At 39.2% G+C, this 20,420-nt stretch overlaps 1 protein-coding gene and 1 long non-coding RNA gene across 4 annotated transcripts in view; one reads left to right on the forward strand and one right to left on the reverse strand.

Annotated features, from left to right (window-relative positions):
- ADAMTSL1 (ADAMTS like 1) overlaps positions 1 to 20,420 on the reverse strand; it is a 495,749-nt gene that overhangs the window by 242,517 nt on the left and 232,812 nt on the right. Inside the window, exon 1 of one of the 3 annotated variants that reach the window (XM_039319410.1) lies at positions 1,931 to 2,138. The exons of the other annotated variants lie outside the window; for them this stretch is intronic. Coding sequence (XP_039175344.1) covers positions 1,931 to 1,987 — 57 coding nt within the window. The 5' untranslated portion in view covers positions 1,988 to 2,138. Of the gene's footprint in view, positions 1 to 1,930; positions 2,139 to 20,420 lie in introns of those variants that run through there. 3 annotated transcript variants of the gene reach the window in all.
- LOC120297133 lies at positions 2,356 to 19,628 on the forward strand. The gene is made up of 4 exons (XR_005553698.1): positions 2,356 to 3,287; positions 16,399 to 16,906; positions 17,091 to 17,398; positions 19,126 to 19,628. It is a non-coding gene; the product is annotated as an uncharacterized LOC120297133 (long non-coding RNA).

Genomic DNA, 20,420 nt, shown 5'->3' on the forward strand with positions numbered 1-20,420 from the left:
AGAAACAGCTAAGACCACACATTGCTCCTCGAAGCCCGAAGCTGAAAACACCAGCCTGAAGATGACGAATGGGACTTCGTCGAAATGTCGCCAAGACACACTTCCAATTTTACGCGGGAGAAAACCCGAATAACCAAAGACCTACACTCATCTAGAATATATACATACATAGACCTACACTCACCTAGAATATATACATACATATATATGTGTGTGTGTATATATATATGTATGTATATATTCTAGTCCAACCCCCTGCTCAAGTGGGAAACCCTATACCATTTCAGACAAATGGTTGTCCAAACTCTTCTTAAAAACCTCCAGTGTTGGAGTACCCACGGATCTTCTGAAGGCAAGCCATTCTACTGCTTAATCATTCTGTCAGGAAACTTTTCTTTGGTTCTAGGTGGGTTCTCTCCTCAACAGAATAACAGAATTGGAAGGACAACACAAGTCCTTGTTAGACATAACCCAATTACTGCTAGGGTTGCAGGAATGAAAACATTCTTCACACCAAGAAAACGGCCCACTGGAATTTTTGTGCTAAAGACTCATTCTATGTACCTTAACTATTCTCCTGTGTGCAAGGGCAGGGCTAGTGAAGGTGATAGAATGGAAGCTAATTACAGCAGTGGACATTGGCTGAAATTAGAATAGCCTTCCATAACCAGCCACCCTCCAAATATTGTATGTGAAACAACATTTATCTTCATCTAGAGCTAATGTTGACCACATTGGTTGTGAATGATGGGAGCTGCTGTTCAGGACATTTAATAAGCAGCAGGTTAGGGAAGGGGAATTTCCGAATAATAGCCCAATTCCACAAGTTCAATTCAATTCCAGCGAAGCGAATTTAAGAATCCAGATAACTGCAGCCAATTGAAATGAAATATGATACTGCTGCCACTAAGAAAGCGTGATCCTCCATAACTCTGAAGCAAACCCATGAAGCTTATGCAATGAACCCATGCAATGGTTTGCTTAATTCGCATTTGCACAAAGATTTTTTTTCTTCAGAATTTTCCCAAAACATATTAAAAGTTTCTGGCAATTATTTTTTTCCCCCTTCTTCTCACCCATTATAAAATTCTAATTACAATTTTTTTTAAAAAAAAATTCTGAAATATATTGTTTCACCACTACCTCCCACAACAAATGAACCACATTAGTTTGCGTTGGAAATGACATTCAAAGACATCACGCGTGGCTGCATTGGAAATATGACTGGAGATAGACCATTGGTCCCCCTCACAAGATTATTCACAGGGACACGTTCCTTTCCAAGAGTTGTACCCCCAAGGACAGGGGTGGAGGGTACAATTAGAAGAAAGCCAAGCTACTGATAGCCAGATTTATCTATTGCTAAAGCAGCGCACCTTTACGATCAAGAGAGAACTTCTAGAGTTTCGCGCGAACCCAACAGCGGGCACAGATCATCCGCTGCTCTTATCAAGAACTGGGTCGCTGGGGGCGGGGGCGGGAAACCTGCTTCCCTTCCTAATCCAAAGCGGGAGAAATAGCTTGAAAATAGACAGAGGAAGGGAGGAAAAAGGAGAAGAGTCAGAGCCCCGCATTCTCTCCTCCGGGTGAATCGTCCTCAGCGCTGCTTCGGCGCAACTTGTTCCAGAGAAACTTCGCCTAAGTCGATGTCCAGAAGTTGCTCTCCGCAAAGGCGCGTTCTCGAAAGCCTGTGCCAGCAACGCCCAAGGGGAGCCCCCCCCCCGCGACGCCTATTTTAAAGACCTGCGTTCAGCTGGCACCTCTTAACGGGACCGCTAGCAAACTGTCCAAGAAAGCGTTTCCAAAGGTAGTAGCACCGCTCGCTCTCCACCATCACCCCTCCATCCCCACCCACCCCCCCACCCACCCCGTTCTCCGTTCTGGAGTCGCTCTCTAAGCAAGAAGGCAGGAGAGGAGAAAACGCCTTTACCAGAAGCAAGGAAGCCAGGAGAAGAGCGCTAGCGGTTGCCCGGCGGCAACAGTCCATGCTTGGATCTCAGTCGGGCAGGCGCGCTGCGTGAAGAAGGCGATGCCGCGGCGGCCGCCCCACCACTCCGCGGCGCGCTGCTGTCAAAGCTCGGCGGCGGCCGCGGGAGCTCTAACGCTTCAGCCGCTGCCTATCAGCTTCTTCCATCAGCCCCGCTCACGTTTCCTGCCAAGGACTGGGAGAGCGGCGGGGCCGATCTGCGCGGAATCTTTTTTTTTTTTTTTTTCCGAACAGGCAGCCAGCCAATCAGGCCTCTGCTAATCAGACATGCCGAATAACAAAAGGGAAGGGGGTCCCGGCGAAGGATAACGGGGAGGGCGGAGGAAGAAAGGGAAGCGGGAGGGGGGGGGGTTAGAGGAGAGGAGCGAACTCAGCTGCGAAGCCCAGGCGCCACGGATCGTTCATTTCGCCCAACGGCGGCGGGAGCTGCTCGGGTGTAGAAGTTGTGAGGGAGCTGTTGCTCTCTCTCTCTCTCTCTCTCTCTCTTTTTTTTGTCTGCGCGTTATTCCGCTCAGAAGGACGTTTAACCCAGGTCAATATATATATAGGCCATCTATACGGGAGCACAAGTCGTTAGAAGCAGGAAATCTTCTAATAAGGGTAGGTAAAATAACTTCCCCCGTTAAGGAGCGTCTGTGCTCTTTGCAAGCATCCGGCGTGGGCAAAACCGTGGTAGATCAGCTCAACAGCCGCTGGAAAACTTGGCCAAAAGCATACAGTGTCGCTTTGTTTTGGGGTTGAAAAGGATCCCCACCTGCACGCATGCAGGTACGCACCCATGCACGCTTTTACGGGCTGGGGATGGAGGTTAGCTCAAAAATAAAACGGATGACCTGACTCCTTTATCGGGGTGGCAGAAAAGTAGGCAGTTTCTAGAGAGTGAATGGGCGGTGCAATCAATTTTTCACATAGGTGTTGCTTTCCCTTTTAGAAGAGGTCAAAAACGTCAAGATGGCAGCCACTGTCATGGTTGAAGCGCCACTCCGTTGAAGCGCCACCACCTTAATCACGTGAGGCAGTGGTTAAAATACAGCATTGTAGGCAGTGAAAGATTTTCACTAAGGTCATTTTGGTGAAGACTAGGGTATTTTGTGGGCAAACAGTTAACTCGTGTAAAACCTGTAACAACTTGTATCTTAACATGTCCTAGCAACACCACTTTTCTGGGCTTTACTCACAATGTTGACACAGTGGTTAGAATGCAGTATTGCAGGCGAATTCTGCTGACTGCCGACTGCCAGCAATTCGGCTGTTCAATCCTCACTGGCTCATGGTTGACTCAGCTTTCCATCCTTCCAAGGTGGGTAAAATGAGGACCCAGATTTTGGGGGGCAATAGGCTGACTCTGTAAATTGCTTAGAAAGGGCTGTAAAGCACTGTGAAGCGGTATATAAGTCTAAGTGCTATTATGGCCATCTTGAATTATTTGATACAATTTCTCTTCCTAGAGGAGGGGCTGAGCCCTCTATCCTGGACACTCCGAATGTCCAACAGTGGCATGCTGGCTGGGGAATTCTGAAAGTTTAAGTCCATAAGTCTTAAAATTATCAAGGTTAGGTGCTCCTGCTGTACATTTTGGCTTTCTGCAGGGAAAAAGGAGAGGAGTGGACTTGGTGAACCCTCTTCCACCTATCTAATTCTGTGATAAGATAATAAGAAAGTATTGTCATTTCACTGGGGCATGATTGAGGATGAAAGTACTCTGATTGGAAGCTTCCTTCTTTATTTTTATTTTAAAATTTAATAAATTTGTGCATTGGTGATTATAAATATAAAAGAGATTTTCAAAGCTGTTTTGGTCTACTGCAGGCATGTCAAACTCGCGACGTCATGTGACATTGCGCGACTTATTGGGACTTTTCCCCCATTGCTGGCAATGGGGTGGGCGTGGTTTTGCATGAAGCATCTGGCCCGTGGGCCAGCAGTTTGACATGCCTGGTCTACTGGGTAAGACCCCAGGCAAAAACCAGGAGATCAAGAGTTCCATTCTGCCTTAGCCATGAAAGCCAGCTGGGTGACTTTGGGACAGTCACTCATTCGCAGCCCAACTTACCTCACAGGGTTGTGGGGGAAACAGGAGGAGGGAAGAGTACAGTACTAGGAATGTTATCCGTCTTGAGTTATTTATCAAAATAATAAAGACGGGCAATAAATAAATTTACTACTAATTGAACTTGATTATGGGTAACTTCATGGATGTGCTGTGGTGGTTTTATTGGCAACAATTCTGCAGTGATATGCCACTGCCTTCTTTGGGGAAGTTCCCCCACCTATGCACCCTTCTCCCTCCCAGATCGTTCTTCCATGTAATCACCAGTTCTGAGTCTGCTGCTGGGTTTTATTTCCTTTGTGATCTAATTTCCTGAGGTTTGGGTTTAATGGTATTATATTTGCAGCTAAAGGTAATTTGACAGGAAAATTGGCGTGTATCAGTTCAATTTGCTAGCAGGATTGAAGTTTTTTTTTTTTTTTTTTAAAAAAAAGGATTGGCACAGAGAAGCAATGTGGTAGAGACGAACACAAGGTCTATAGTTTTTCTCAATATGTATTAGCATACCTGAATGCAGTTCCAAAGTTTAATTGCTATTTAGATCCTAATCAGTCACTGAATTGCTGGGAGAACTTTTTAAAACAAATTTTACAGTGGCTGAGTCTACTGAAGAACATATACAGTATGGAATAGTCTTGAGATAGAATATAAGACAAACAGCTATTTTGAAGAGAAGTGTTTATGTGGTCAAGTCTGCTTCATCATATGCACATGGAGCAATATTATATAGCAAGCAGATATAATTTTTATAAAACCCTAGGAGAGAATAAGGTTGCAATCTTGTATTTAACCTGGGAGAAATATCTACCATGAGCTCAGGTAAATATCTAAGTAGATATGGACTGGGTTGTCTGGTGAATCTGGAAATACACTTTTGCAAAAACAGAAGGGAGCCTCACACGTGGAAAGGTTACAGGTCTTTGAAAGGTTGACACAACCCCAGTTGTAAGATGAAAACCAGTGTTTGTGAATAGTTGGAGATTTTTCTTCCACTTAGAGTTGATCAGGGGCCAAGCCTGAACCCATGGGGAAGGATGAAAATGCCCATCTTAAATGGAAAAATCCGGTTTCTCATTTCTTCCCCCCCCCTTTTTTTTTAGGTATTGCTATTTAAGTCTATCTGGAAACCATTCTTCATTTTTTTTTTTACTAATCGGAGTTGAGGAAAAGGGAGTCTGCATCTGTTCAGGGGCACTTTTTTTCATCTGCATTTCATATGTTCTAAGGTCGAGACTGTATGAAAAACAGAAGCCACAATAGAGCCCTGGTCACATTAATTCTAGGAACACATTTGGTGTGTGTGTGTGTACATTTGTAAACTTTGCTTTGGGGTGCTGAAGTTCTTTGTTGTGACAATGTGAAAGAATAGCAATTCTGCAAACAGAATGTCTATTTCCCCCGTTTTTATTCTAGCTTACTGATTTTAAAAATGATTTTCTTTAACAAAATCTAACATTCGGTTACCTAAACATGCAGATATGTACATTCTGTGCATATGAACACTAGCACTTCTGCACATATTTATAGGCATTACCAGCACAAATTGATCAAAAAGTTCTAAAACCACACAGATAAATTCCTTTTCATAAAGTTGGCTGATGCTTGCAAATAGTGACAAAACTGAGCAAAGATTTTCCTTTTCAGAACTCTCAGCATCTGCAGCTAATTAAACTGGAATCCACATGTACACAATTTACAAGCCAATCGTTCAATGTATTAAAATCGGTGGGAATTACTATATGCAAAAAAATGAAGGAAGAAGTGTAACAATATTTAGCAGGTTGCCAAATAGCAGAGCCTGCAGCAGTCTTTCTCTCACACACACAAACACACACAATTTGACAGCAAAATGTCTGTTATGTTTTCTATTTTTTTTAAAAAAGCATAGCCATTATGAACTTTAATGTAACTTTGTGCAACCTTCCCCAGTTTCATCTGATTGAGATGTAACGATTTCCAGACAAAGGATGATTACCCATAGAAGGGTTCCTATTTCCAGGAACCTATACAAGTAATATGTTATTATCATACGTATACCTTTCTCCTCTATTATTTTTTTCTGCTATCTGACTTAATACTGTGTAAATAGGTTTGAGTGCTCTGGTTAGAGTCCCAACAGCTTAAAGAACACAATCAAGGTAAGTTATCTACAGTAGAACAATTAAGTGTCTGAGAATATTGCATCCAGTTTTGGTCACCAGGATATAAAAAAGATGTTGGGACTCTAGAAAGAGTGCAGAGAAGCAAAACAAAGATGATTAGGGGACTGGAGGCTAAAAACATATAAAGACTGGCTGCAGGAATTGGGTATGTCTAATTTAATAAAAAGAAGGACTAGGGCAGTGGTTCTCAACCTGTGGGTCGGGACCCCATTTGGGGTCGAACGACCATTTCACGGGGGTCGCCAAACAAGGTTGTCCGCCATTTTTCCCCCTTTTCTTTGGCCACGCCCCTGGCACCCAGTGATGTATAAGTGGTTGGGGGTCACCACAACATGGGGAACTGTATTATGGGGTCGCGGCATTAGAAAGGTTGAGAACCACTGGACTAGGGGAATCATGATAGCAGTGTTCCAGTGCCACAAAGAAGAGGGGGTCAACTACTCTCTAAAGCACCTGAAGGCAGGACAAGAAGCAATGGATGGAAACTAATCAAGGAGCGAAATAACCTAGAACTAAGGAGAAATTTCCTGACAGAACAATTAATCAGTGGAACGATTTGCCTACTGAAGTTGTGAGTGCTGGAGGTTTTTAAGAAAAGATTGGACAACCATGGTCTGAAATGATATTGGATTTTCTGCTTGAGCAGGGGGTTGGACAAGAAGACCTCCAAGGTCCCTTCCAACTTTGTTATTCCGAGAAGATGTTGCAATTACAGGGATATTTCATATTCATGTTACTAATTCAACCTTTGTTCACAAATTTAGTAAATAGGAAAGACACAACAATTACTTCTTAATATTTATATTGCTACCGTAGTAACCCTATATTATTAGCACAACCAATGAAAGTTAATATCCAGATGTTGAATGTATAATGGTTACTGATAAACCGAATAGCAAAAGAAAGAAACAAATTGCTATAACAGTATAGAAAAACAATTTCAAAATTGATAAGCATAGCAATAAAAAGGGGAGAGGGGAAAATTTATAACAACACTGGAAGTTACATTACAAATAGAACAATAAAATATACCATTCCTTGTTCCAAGATTAGTTCAGATGTTGACAAATGCACATCAGTAAACCACTGCTGCAAATCAAGTATAGATTTCTCCCTCCAATGTTGAATAATAATTCTTTGAATAGTTTGATAGATTCCAAAACATGGGACTATAGCCAAGAAGATCATTAATCTTTCATGTACAGTAACTGAGCCATAATTAATAACATATTAAAAATTCTGTTGATGTCAGCACAAAACCCAACAATAACAAGACAAGACAAAACCACATGGGTTAAACCTGTGCTAGAGTTGCAAAGGCAGGACAATTGTAATGATAGTTTCTTGAATATCACATCACTTTTTTTTTTCAGAACTGATCTAATTTTAAAATTGTAAGAAATTTATTTCATATAGACCAGTGGTTCTCAACCTGTGGATCGGGACCCCATTTGGGGTCGAATGACCATTTCACGGGGGTCGCCAAACCACGTTGTCCGCCATTTTTTTCCCTTTTCCCTAGCTGTCCTACTCCCTCTTATTGATGGCCACACCCACTTGGGGGTCACCACAACATGGGGAACTGTATTATGGGGTCACGGTATTAGAAAGGTTGAGAACCACTGATATAGACAGTCCTCAACTTACAACCACAACTGAGCCCCAAATTTTTCTTGCCAAATGAGACATTTGTTAAGTGAATTTTGTCCCATTTTATGACCTTTCTTGCCACAGTTGTTAAGTGAATCACCACAGTTGTTAAATTAGGAGCACAGTTATTAAGTCAATCTGGCTTTGCTAGTCAGAAAGTTGCAAAAGGTGACCACAGGACCCTGGGATAGTGCAACAGTCATAAATGTGAGTCAGTTGCTAAGCATCTGAATTTTGATCACATGACAATGGGGATGCTGCAACAGTTGTAAATGTGAAAAATGGTCATAAGTCACTGTTGTAACTTTGAACAGTCACTAAGTGTACTATTGTAAGTCGAGAACTAAATGTATTGTTTAATTCAGTCACTTGTTAAGTTTATTAGACCAGGAGTTTGAAACATGTTATTTCTAAGAACTCATAACAAATGTAAATTTCATCAATTTCTTTCAACTTTTTATTTAGAAGGTTATAATCTTCCCTAAACTTCTAATAGATGCAGAACTTTGAAGGTGGTTACATCCATGCCAAATAAATCTAATAAGAAATGTTTAAGTTGAATAAATGACCTAAAAGTATTTTTTAAAACTGCAATGGTTTTAAAACAACTTCTCAAAATTAAATTAACCCTAAGTAATAAAATTAAGTCAAAGGTAAAATGACCACTGTACTAACAGAAGGAAGTGGAGGGGAATAAGATTAAGGGAGAATGTATTAAGAATGCATGAGCTTCACATTTCACCTGACACCTATTGTTAAAATTAGATTTTCTTTTTCTTGCTGCTCAAGACCTTTTACTTAAGAGTTGCTATAATCAAATATAATAGTTCCTCAATCCTTGAGGCCAGGCTTGGGTTTTAGTTTAAGAGCACAGTTCTTGATCTGTGTGAAAAAGATTTTTCATAAGAATACTCTTAAATGTGAAGAGATCAAATTTCAGTGTTGATCATATATTATTTCCTATCTTGTCACTTCCACCAAAAATCAAATATATCACAACTCAGAAGCTAGTTTACAGACTGCTGCAGAGTGTTCCTCCGTAGCAAACCATCCTGATGAAGCGGTATAATATCATCAAGAAGGAACTGGAGGATAGAGAAAATTGAAACAACTTGAAGGCTTAATGACTATCTCTGTATAGGCAATGAAGACTTCCATTAAGGTCATTTTGGTGAAGATTCTGTTTGTGGGCAAACAGCTACTTGTGTAAAACCTGTAGCAACTTGTATCTTAACATGTCCTAGCAACACCACTTTTTTGTGCTTTATTCACAATATTGGCACAGTGGTTAGAATGCAGTATTGCAGGCTAATTCTGCTGACTGCCTGCAATTTGACAGTATCTCGCTGACTCAAGGTTGACTCAGCCCTCCATCCTTCCAAGGTGGGTAAAATGAGGACCCAGATTGTTGGGGGCAATAGGCTGATTCTATAAACCGCTTAGAGAGAGCTGTAAAGCACTATGAAGCAGTATATAAGTCTAAGTGCTATTGCTATTCATTTCATATCCAGTCCATTTCTAATCCTAGCTCTAACCTTAACTAAGTAAAATAAGCAACATCTTTTTTTGACATTTTGCTGATGTAGACCAGCGGTTCTCAACCTGTGGGTCGCGACCCCATTTGGGGTCGAACGACCATTTCATAGGGGTCGCCAAACAACACAGTGCGCCATTTCCCCCCCTTTTCCTTAGCTGTGCTACTCCCTTTTATTCTATTGGCTTTTGAAAGCCAATAGAATAGACTCTCTTGAATAGAGTCTAATTCTATTGGCTTTCAAAAGCCAATAGGAATTGTCCAGGCTGTCTCTGCCCTGCTGAGCCCGCCAAAAGTCCCATTCTGCAAACGGTGCTGCAAGTTGTCTGCAGCGAAGGCGAGCTGTCTGGAAGCTTCCACCCATCCTGCTGAGCAACTACTAAAAATGTAAGTAAAAGAGGGCCAGGGGTGGGAGGCCGGCAGGCGCAGGGAGGGTTGCTGGTGCGTGTGGGGCCCGGCGGGTGCCTTACCTCCCTTGGGCTGGGCCAGCTGGTGGCCCAGCTGGTGGTTGCCTTGCTCCGTCGCTGCCCCTTGCCAGCTACGCCTCGGCCGGCGCAGGGGGCGGCACCACGCATGCGTGGTGCTCCCGGGCAGGGAAAGTCCTCGACTTAGGACCGGTTGGGTAGTCCTCGAGTTACGACCGGTTGGGTAGTCCTCGACTTACGACAGGTTGGGGTCGTGGCATTAAAAAGGTTGAGAACCACTGATGTAGACAGTGTCTGAGTGCTTCAGTACAAGTCAGCTCCAAGTCTATTCCCTATCAATCTTGAGTGCTAGATGAGATTGGCCCATATCCATGTAGCAACAAATGCATTAACAATGGGCAGGGACAAAGAGATACTTAAGGGACATTATCAATTTTTAAAAAAGTGTTTATTTGTTTTAATAGAGGAAAACCCATCTATCATCAAAAGCAACATCTGTTATAAAAAAAATTTGAGCAGGAAAATGCCATTGAAATTTATATATTGCCTTTCACATTTGGCTTTAACCACATTTTTCCTGTGGTTTCCTTTCTTGTCATGCATCAGTTTATTTTTAGCTTTGACCAATTCTTTTATTTTGTACATACCTTCATTCCTTATATGCAACATGAAATGTTAGTAGCTATATTTGCAGAATAACCCAACCACATATTATCTTATTGTATGCATAGCCCCAACCTATTAGTTCAGTTTGTGATTCAGCATTGTATGAATCCACAACATTGGATTGCTTGCATAATACGGGTAAAAGGTTCATGTAGACACAGCCAGCATTTTTATAATCCACAGATACTACATTGGACATTCACAGCAATTATGATGAACAGTATTTGGTGATGTCACAACACCAAATACCTCTTACATGTGCCTCTTACACATTTGTATTTGATGTCACAACATAACTATCGAAGGCATGGAGTTTTGTCTCCATTCCCCTGTGGCCACCTCTGTCGACAATCTCATGAGGAAATCCAATAAACAATCTAAGGAATAAATTAATCAAACAAAATCAAATGAGAACTTTGGAATGGGTGTGCCATGATCAAAAGAAGAAATAAAGTAAATAGGTGGTTATTTTTCTCTGTCTTTCTAATTAGATCTGTTTTAAGCAAGACTAAAGTAAGGCAAAACAGCTTCTAGGATAATTAAGAAGCATGGATGTCACCACTAAATAACAGAAAAATCCCTTTCTTAAAATAGTAGTTTTATTGAAGTTTTTAGTAAACATAGAAGAACTAATAGAAACTAAAATAGAAGAAAAAAGAAAAGTATAAGAAAAGTTCAGAAGGTGCAGAAAAAAGTTAGAAAAAAGAAAAAACAAAACAAATTATTGCAACAAAAACAATAATAAAGACGTGGCATAGGCTGATATAGTAATTTTTCACCTTCTTTTAAATTTACAAAAAAAAAACCCAAACCCTCTTTTCTCCATAGGCTGATTTGGCACCAGGTCTTTGTTGAATATAATGTTTTAATCTATTTAGTTGTGTAGTTTTAACATGATTTCTTTTATGTTATTTTAACTTCTGATTGGCAGCCATCCAGAGCTGGTTAGAAGATGGGTGGCTATATAAATATTTCAAATGAAAATAAATAAATAAATAAAATCTATATAGAATTGGAAATTGTGTCTTTTCAGTCCTGATTTGGCAGTATCAAACAAATAATTTATCCCCGATCAAAGAGTCTCATAAAGAGGCATTGTCCAGGATTTCTTGTCACATCTGTAGCATGTCCACATCCTTTTCTTCCCAGCATCATCCAGAATTTTGGGTTGCAGCTATTCCATGTATAGATCCATTTCTAGATTTGCCTTTTGATATTTTTGGTTGCTGTCATCCATGCTTTCACACTCTGTAATGTCTGTGTCAGGTAAAAAGTTTTTGTAGCATTTTTCTCATCATCTTCTAAAACATTTTGAGATATTCTTTATTAATATCTCAATCCGGTTTTCAAAAAACTCTTTAAGAAAAGAAAAATGTATAGCTGCCTTAGCTATTTTAACTCTTTCTGCCTGGTCCTTCAGTTCCCTCTAGTGTCCATTTGTTAACTTCATCAAGCCCCAGTTCCTAATATGGGTTTAGTTCCGTTTCAGTTGTTTCCGAGTATATATTATTTAATTACATAGTTGTTTTTCAAATCTTACAGCAAAAATAACCAGTATTCCAAATCCTTCTGGTCTCCCAGGCCCTTTAAAACTTTCTTAAATCCAAACCCTTTTTTTTTTTTTTGCATCTTGCCAATTGTATATTATTTTAAATTCTCAAGTCTCTGTTTAATTTTGTTTAAATCCAAAGAAGAAGGTAAAACCCATCAGATATCAAATTAAGCTTTGCTGCTTTGAAAATCTCTATTATTCATAAAGTGGCTAAAAGGAACATTTCCAAATGTGATGAGAAAGTGAGTTTGATTGGCTTGGTGTCCTTATTAAAGGCTCTGATGCTGCCGAGGCATATTTTATGCTGTTTTATGGTCTCTTCATGAGGAGCTGCCATTCAAAGCACTTGTGAGTGATCTCCTGTTCTGTTTTTTTCCAGAGAGATTTGAAGGACCGATCTAGTTCCCAGCCTTTTGTTCTTCACTGTAGTTGATATCTCCACTCATTCGCAGAGGTCTTCAAGTAGCCATGATTCACACTGGAAGCAGTAACTGAGCAAATATGCTCTTGCATCTGTTTCCTTTCATTTCCTGCTTGCAGATGTTGGAATTTAAGCAACCTATATTGATTATAAGCTGAGCCTCTATCCCAAACTATCTTTGCGTCTAGTTGTTTTGACATGCAATGCCCTACAGTGGCATCCTGAGGGGAGAAGTTGAAACAGATTATGTCCAGGATGTGAGGAGTCTCTAGATCAGTGGTTCTCAACCTTTTTAATGCCGTGACCCCCAACCAGTCGTAAGTCGAGGACTACTCAACTGGTGCAGCACCGTTTGCAGAATGGGACTTTTGGCGGGCTCAGCAAGGCAGAGACAGCCTGGACAATTCCTATTGGCTTTTGAAAGCCAATAGAATAAAAGGGAATAGCACAGTTAAGGAAAAGGGGGAAAAAATGGCAGACTGTGTTGTTTGGTGACCCCCGTGAAATGGTCGTTTGACCCCAAATGGGGTCCCGACCCACAGGTTGAGAACCACTGCTCTAGATATTTTCTCATCCCTCTTTCTGGTTCGTGCAATATCCAGATCCTCAGTGGAAGGCAGGCTGGTTGCAACTGCTTTGTCTGCATTCCTAACTATCTATTGAAGTTTGCATCTGTCCTGTTTGGTTGCTGTGTCAAACCAGACTGTTAGTGAGGTACAATTGACAGACTCAATAATTCCTCTCTAGAACTGTATCAGCAAATCCTTGGGCAATCTGAGCTTTCTGAATTGATGTAGGAAGAACAGTCTTTGTTCTTAAAACAGAGAAGAAGAATAAAAGTAATTATTTATTTTTATTATTATGTATTATTATTAAAAGTAACAATAATAAAAATAATAAAAGCAGAGAATCACAGAACTATCTAAAGTATTATTCCCAAGATACACAGATCTAACCACCTTGATTGAAAAACCAGGCATTCAAACAGTAGAAAACTGCTAGTACTGATATACTTTACAAGTAGGGAAAACTATAATATAAATTTTGCAGCTAATCTCCTTGGAGAGAATCTTTTGCAGTTTATATTTTGAAGGTCACCTGTTTTCTTCTGAGTATGGAATGTTTTTGTGTTTAGCATATTATCTATATGGTTTTACCAGTTATGTTAACTCATGAATTGCCAATATGTTAATAAGAAATACTCACAGCATATGTAGAAAAGTACATTTTGATATGCATGAATGTGTTTAAATAAGCAGTAGATTAGGGAGGCAGATATTTTATTGAATATAGGTGTGAAAGGATTAGTAGGTAAATAATTTGTAGGATGAAATCTGCTAAATGAGTATGAAAATATTTTTATTGGGAGAAACTTAGAGTTGAGAAAAGGAGAATAAGCATAACTGATAAATTACCCATTTCTATTTTCAATGCTTATGAAAATGTACACAGAATGTAAATTTTCAGGTCTAAATAAATAAATAAATAGATGCTAAAATAAGCTGGAACAAAATATGAACAAATGTAATGATTATAGAAAAAATTACTGATTCCTTTTTTTGCAATTAGTAGAAAGTGACTGGAGCCCATATAACAATAAACCTTCTCCCTAACCTCACCCTTCCCCGAGAATGAAATATCATGATTATACATCATTCTGACTTTAGTTGAGTATTTTTAAAAACAGTCCCATAATCATATGCTCTAGGTATGGAGGTTTGGCCTCTGATTCATCAAACTCATCATATGTGTCAAAGACAATCATCTTTCACAAACAAAGACAAGCTACAAATCTAGCAAATTAGACCAGTATTAGGTATGGATTCTGTTCAACCAGATATATACACATAGTGAAAAAATAGCAACAAAAGTAATATGTACATTAATCAAAAAACTCTTCAACTGTTCTTTATGTTTTGGTTGTGCATCTTGATAGTTTGACCCACTACCCCCCCCCTCTGTGTGTGTCTGTGGTGTGTATGTTTATAAAGAAATAATTAACTTAAATTTCAGGGAACCAGGAATTAATATGCAACTGCTTCCTGCTATGAGGAAATCTCTCCCAAAATCTGAACAGTATAGGTCCTATTTGTAGGTGGCAGAAAAATAAACTTTAATTGTTTTCATGAAATGTATTTTTGTTGCAGATTTTTTAAATTCATTAAAAACACTCCTTTTCTCGGAAGAAACAGTAGATACTTTGCTAATTCAAAAGAGATCCATTTTACAAATTTGTGTAGAGTTAATTTGTCATAATTTTAAAGGTAAAAGTAAACTCTAGCTCAGTGTTTCCCAAACTTGACAATTTTAAGGCATGAGGACTTCAACTCCCAGAATTCCACAGCCAGCAATGCTGGCTGTGAAATTCTGGGAGTTGAAGTCCACATGCCTTAAAATTGTCAAGTTTGGGAAACACTGCTCTAGCTTTTCAGCTTTTTGTCCAATTCCTGATCTTCTTAGGCCTCCTTTCTATTACTTGATGGGTTAAGCTGACTAATATACAATGGCTGGCTCAGGAATTCTGGGAGTTGAAGTCCACGAGTCCTAAAAGAGCCAAGGTTGCCTGACCTAGGACATCCAGACCTATCCAACAGCTTCAGTCAATCAGAATAAAACTGCACATGACCTTGGAGGTCTTCTAGTCCAACCCCCTGCTCAAGCAGGAGACCCTATACCAGAGGTAGGCAACCTTGGCTCTTTTATGACTCGTGGACTTCAACTCCCAGAATTCCTGAGCCAGCCATGCTGAGGGGAAAGGGAGAGGTTTCCATGCTTAGCCATGGCTGGCTCAGGAATTCTGGGAGTTGAAGTCCACAAGTCATGAAGGGGCCAAAGTTTCTCCATGCTGGCTCAGGAATTCTGGGAATTGAAGTCCATGAGTGATAAAAGAGCCAAGGTTGCCTACCCTTGCCCTATACCATTCCAGACAAGTGGCTGTCCATCTTAAAAGCCTCCAGTGATGAAGTACCTACAACTTCCAGAAGGCAAGCTGTTCCATTGGTTAATTGTTGTCACTGTTAGGAAGCTTCTTCTTAGTTCCAGGTTGTTTCTCCCCTTGATTAAAGCTAAATGCTTAAATGCTGAAAAGTGGTTTGAAAGTTTAATGCTGGCCAAAGTAATAAAAATATTTTAAACTACCAAATGCATTTATAAATTCAATTAACTGCAACATGTATATAGAAAAGTTATTTGGTAAAATAATTGAAACCTGTGATTTTTGTTTGTGCATATTGCAAAAAATGAACTCTACCTGTTTACAACTTTGACTATGAATTCACTGTTACAGTGTAGCAAAAATTTTGGGAAAAGTTCATATTGTTATTGATAATAGCTTAGAGGCTATCAAGTTCCATATTAATTTTTTTTCAGTGCTGATGTTTGGTCTGCAAAAATCAGTATTTTTCATATATGATGGATTAAACAGTTTCAATATGGTAGAAATTCAGGAAATTATTAAACAAATCAGATAAAATTCTGCTTTAGATCTGGGTAGGCAGGAAACCCACCTTATCATTACATAAAACAAGAACAAGAACAAATTATTGCTGTATTTCATTGTTATTCTCTCCATTAGAAGTTGAATAGGAACATTTATCATTTAACATGGATTGCTGCTCTCTGTTATTCTGCTACCCGAATGATCTCAACATCCTTTCCATGCTGTATCTTGGATTTCAGTTTAGAAATTCTAACATCTTAACAATCTAATAGTCACTACAGTACAAGATTGAATTTCTCCCATGGGAAATTATTCTTCACTAACTTTGCAGAAAATTAGAGTTAAATTATAGTGAAAGCAGGTTTGGCAATATCTGTATGGCAACGGATATCAAGAGTGCCTTCAGTTTTGCCCATCTTGGAAATGAATACATCATGTTCTAACTTTTATAAATGTGAGTTGAGTAAAGAGATCCATGACTTCAATCTTGTTTGTTTGTTTTTATTGTCTAGCATAAAGTGACAAAAGGAACGGAGGGTTATTGCACATGTCTGGATATTCAGACAGGCAAGAAGACATTTCTTTTGAATATTTGCTGAGAATCTTGACAACAGAAAGAAAACTGTGCACTAATTCTGCTAAATGTGAGAGAAACAAGAAGGCCAATCATTAAGTTCATTGAAGAAGAGTTTGATTTTAAAAAGCCAGTTACCAAATCATCCATGGAGCCAAGTTGATAAAAGAAGTGCTTGTTCTTCAGTGAAAGGATGGACGATATTGGATCCTCCCCCATTCACTAGTCATCATTGTCGAAAAGCTATTAGCACAGGAATAAAGACCTCAAGTAAGGTCTTTCCTCTTCCCATAAGCATTTGCTGAAGCTAATGCAATTACCTTTTCCTGAGGAAATGCTATTTGAACACTTGCTTTGAAGCAGTTCCTCTCTGGATCAAGAAGTTATAACTGGCTATGAGCTCAAGTTTTGGCTGCATCCCAGGGACATCACCTGATCTGCACCAGGTTAGTGGGGAAGGATTGGACCCTTAGGCCCAATCTTGTTTTTCAGATGTACTATAATATATTTCAAGAAGGAATATCTGGAAAAAATGTGTACTTGGGGAGCAGAAAATGAATTTCAGGCTGCCTGTTTCCTCTCTTTATTAATTGCCTGAGTGTCTAGATTTAATTATTTGTTCTCTCTTAGCTCTTGGCTTGGAAGAGGACTCCAAAGAACAGCAGGAACCAGTGCAGAGGACAATATGGAGACTGTTGTGGTGCAGGGAGGATTGCAATTCAATGCAATGCAGTTCCCCTTTTGGCTCAATATAGTGAGGATTGTGGGTCTGGTAGACGCTTCTTCCTGGATCCCTGCGCAAACTCCATCACTCCTTGGAATTCCTCCAAACTGATGTTGATTTCTGGCTGGGGCTGCAGCAAGCTGCTTGGCTCTTCTGGTGGCTAATTGGAGTCTGCTTCGTGCTGGCATCTGCTGACGGGTGGACATCAGACTTGGTCAGTCTTTTTCTTGCCACTGAAAAACATCTTGGCCTTGAGCTGGCCTCAGTAGACTATAAGAGGAAAGTAGTCCTCCAACCTTAGTGTGCTTTTTTGTTGCTGTTTCACAAGGAGGAGTTCAGGGTGATGCCTCAAGTTCTAGTTGAAGGACACTGAGATGGCAAGATTTATTTATTTCAGTCTGAACTCTATGGATGCTCTGGCCTGTTACCTTTTAGGATTTTTCTTGGGTACTTGTAGAGAGTGTAAGGAAGATGATCTTGATAGACATAAGTCAGGTCTGTTACCAAAGTGACAATGGGAAAAAGATGGCTTAGGTCTAAAACAAGAATTATGGGTAAGCAGCTCAGGCAGAACTCCCTAATTCACATAATGATAAGCTGGGGAGGGGAAAGTAAAGAACAGTCTGACCTGCAAGATTCTGTTACTATAATTTATATTAATTAAGGTAGTTTTAGTTTTTAAATGGAATTGGTTTCTTGATTTCATCTACATAGGGATTTAGAACTAGACACATGAAGCAGTATGTCAGCTGATCCCCCCCCCTTTTGCAATAATTGACTCACTAAAGGTGGAGGTAAAATTTAATTGACATTAAATTTTAGTTATGAAGAGACTATAGCTGATTGGCAAAAAAAGTTGATACGCTGTACAAACTTTACACAGACCCAACGGGATGGTTGGAATTCTATACTTTGATGAAAACATTTACATTTAATTGATTAGAGGATAACCTAAGACTTTTTATCAGTATCACTAGGGAAATAGGTTCATTTTAAACTTATAGAGAAAACTGCATCTGTGGGGTTTGATGTATTATGAATGCTGAATATGCGTAAGTAAAACTACTTTCAATAAATTGCATTAAACCTCTATGGTGAAGAATTACAGCATCTTCTCAGTTTTCACAGGTTGTTATACTGCACAGGCAAATTTTTACAGATGCTGATTTTGATTGTAAATGCAAACATTTACACAATTCAAAGCAGAATGCAGTATATTGCCAAAGAAATGAATTACATCTTAGTCTGGATTCCAATTAGGCTTCGAATAGAAATTATCTTCTACATTTTTTTTCTTGAATCTTGTTTTTCTTTTAATACAAGTCTCTAGAAATGAAAATGATCCCCCCACCTCTCATTGTTACTAGAATGTAACATACAAAATGGTCTTTGAAACACCTGAGCTAAGACAGGTATTCAAAATGAATGCTGAATCACTGCAAAGCATCCTGTACTTTGAAACTGTATCTACGGTTTCTAGAGTAGCATTCAACAACAGGCCAATCTTTAGCAATACTGCAATGGAATCCTCATAAGGCCCAATTTAACAAGAAGAATAAAAATCAAACTTTGCCTTTCAATTGGTAAATGAAGCAGTAATTTACATTACAGTATTTCCTAGACAATAGGCTTAACTTAAATGTTGGCAAACCAGCCAAGTTAGCAAACAACTAGCAAAGATTTTTTTGATGTCTGATTATTTTATCTATCTTGTTTACATATTTTACAACCGTGATAATATTAACAGCACTTATTTTCATATGTAATTTGGTACTTGTTATTCTTGCAGAAAAAATGTTTCTGTTACAGAAATTTAACTGTTTTTTTTCAAGTTCAGAATTTATTAAGATCACACATAATTATATAAAATTATAATAAGTCAGACAATAGGCCCTTTCAGCCTAGATTTCTTTAACCTGGCTCCCTTTCAATTTTTTTCAGGGCAACATCCATCATCATGGACCATCCTGTCTTATGGTAATGAGAATTGTAGTTTGCAGTAGCTGGAAGAAGCCAGATTGCAAAAGTCTGGTTCATTTTGTTTGATTGGGTCTTTTAAAAGGCATTAAAATATAACAAAAGAACATAGTCTTCCAAATAAGACTTTTGATCTGTGGTTCTCTTTCTCTGCAGCCAGTTCCAATCAGGGTTGATAGGTGGGGAAAGGCACAACCTGAAGTTTGTGGGGTGACTTTCTTAAGTTCTTGTTTTGTATGTCCATAAAGCCACTTAATGAAGCTATCTATCAATATATGGTCAAGTATCATCAATATGTTGATACCTAGCTATGTATCTCAACATCTGGTTAACCAAGTGATTTGTTGAGATCTTTTCTCAATACCCAGAGATTATTTGATTTTCAATGGTTTCATTTTTTATTTTACATTATTTTATGCAGATACGTTTGAAAAATGTATTAATAAAAATATATGGTTTAAAAAAAATCTTTGACATGACCAAGTGGCTATGGATGCATGCTTGTTTCTGATGCTAGCGAGTCTCCATCTTGATTCTGTTTTTTCCTCATAAAGAACTGATTAGAATTAGGGATCCGTCTGGACTCACAGTTTTCCTCAAAAAGTACTGTAGGTAGCTGCTGTGACTAGGAAGATTCATCTGAAATTTTTCCTGGACTTGGAATCCATCTCATTCATGACTCCTTGGTCACCTCCCATGCAGCTATATGAAGACACCATCTCTCTCCCATCATTTCTTGCTCTGTAAGATCAGAATAGGCCTGCTTCCTGGCTCATCCATTACACAGTGTCATGATGGAATCAAAGAAACCATTTGGAATAGCATCCCCCACCCTGCAAGATTCAAACTGCTATGACATTGCATGCGTTTGAAAACCATTTTGGGACAGGGCATAATATGAGAGTCAATTTGGTCTGGTGGTTAAGGCCCCAGCTAGAAACTGGGAGACAGGGAGTTCTAGTCCCACCTTAGGCATGAAAGCTGGCTGGGTGACTTTGGGTTTGTAACTCTTTCTCTCTCTCTCTCTCAACTCTACCCACCTCACAAGGTTGTTGCTTGAGGGGGGAATAGGAGAAGCAAAAAGTGTTAGGTATGATCACTGCCTTGAGTTATTTATAAAAATAATAAAGGTAAGATATAAATACATACTAAACATGAATAGAATAGAATAGAATAGAATAGAATAGAATAGAATAGAATAGAATAGAATAGAATAGAATAGAATAGAATAGAATAGAATAGAATAGAATACATACATA

This window comes from Crotalus tigris, unplaced genomic scaffold (assembly GCF_016545835.1).
Source record: "Crotalus tigris isolate CLP2741 ecotype Arizona unplaced genomic scaffold, ASM1654583v1 scf7180000023589.2044511, whole genome shotgun sequence".
Classification (NCBI taxonomy): domain Eukaryota; kingdom Metazoa; phylum Chordata; class Lepidosauria; order Squamata; family Viperidae; genus Crotalus; species Crotalus tigris.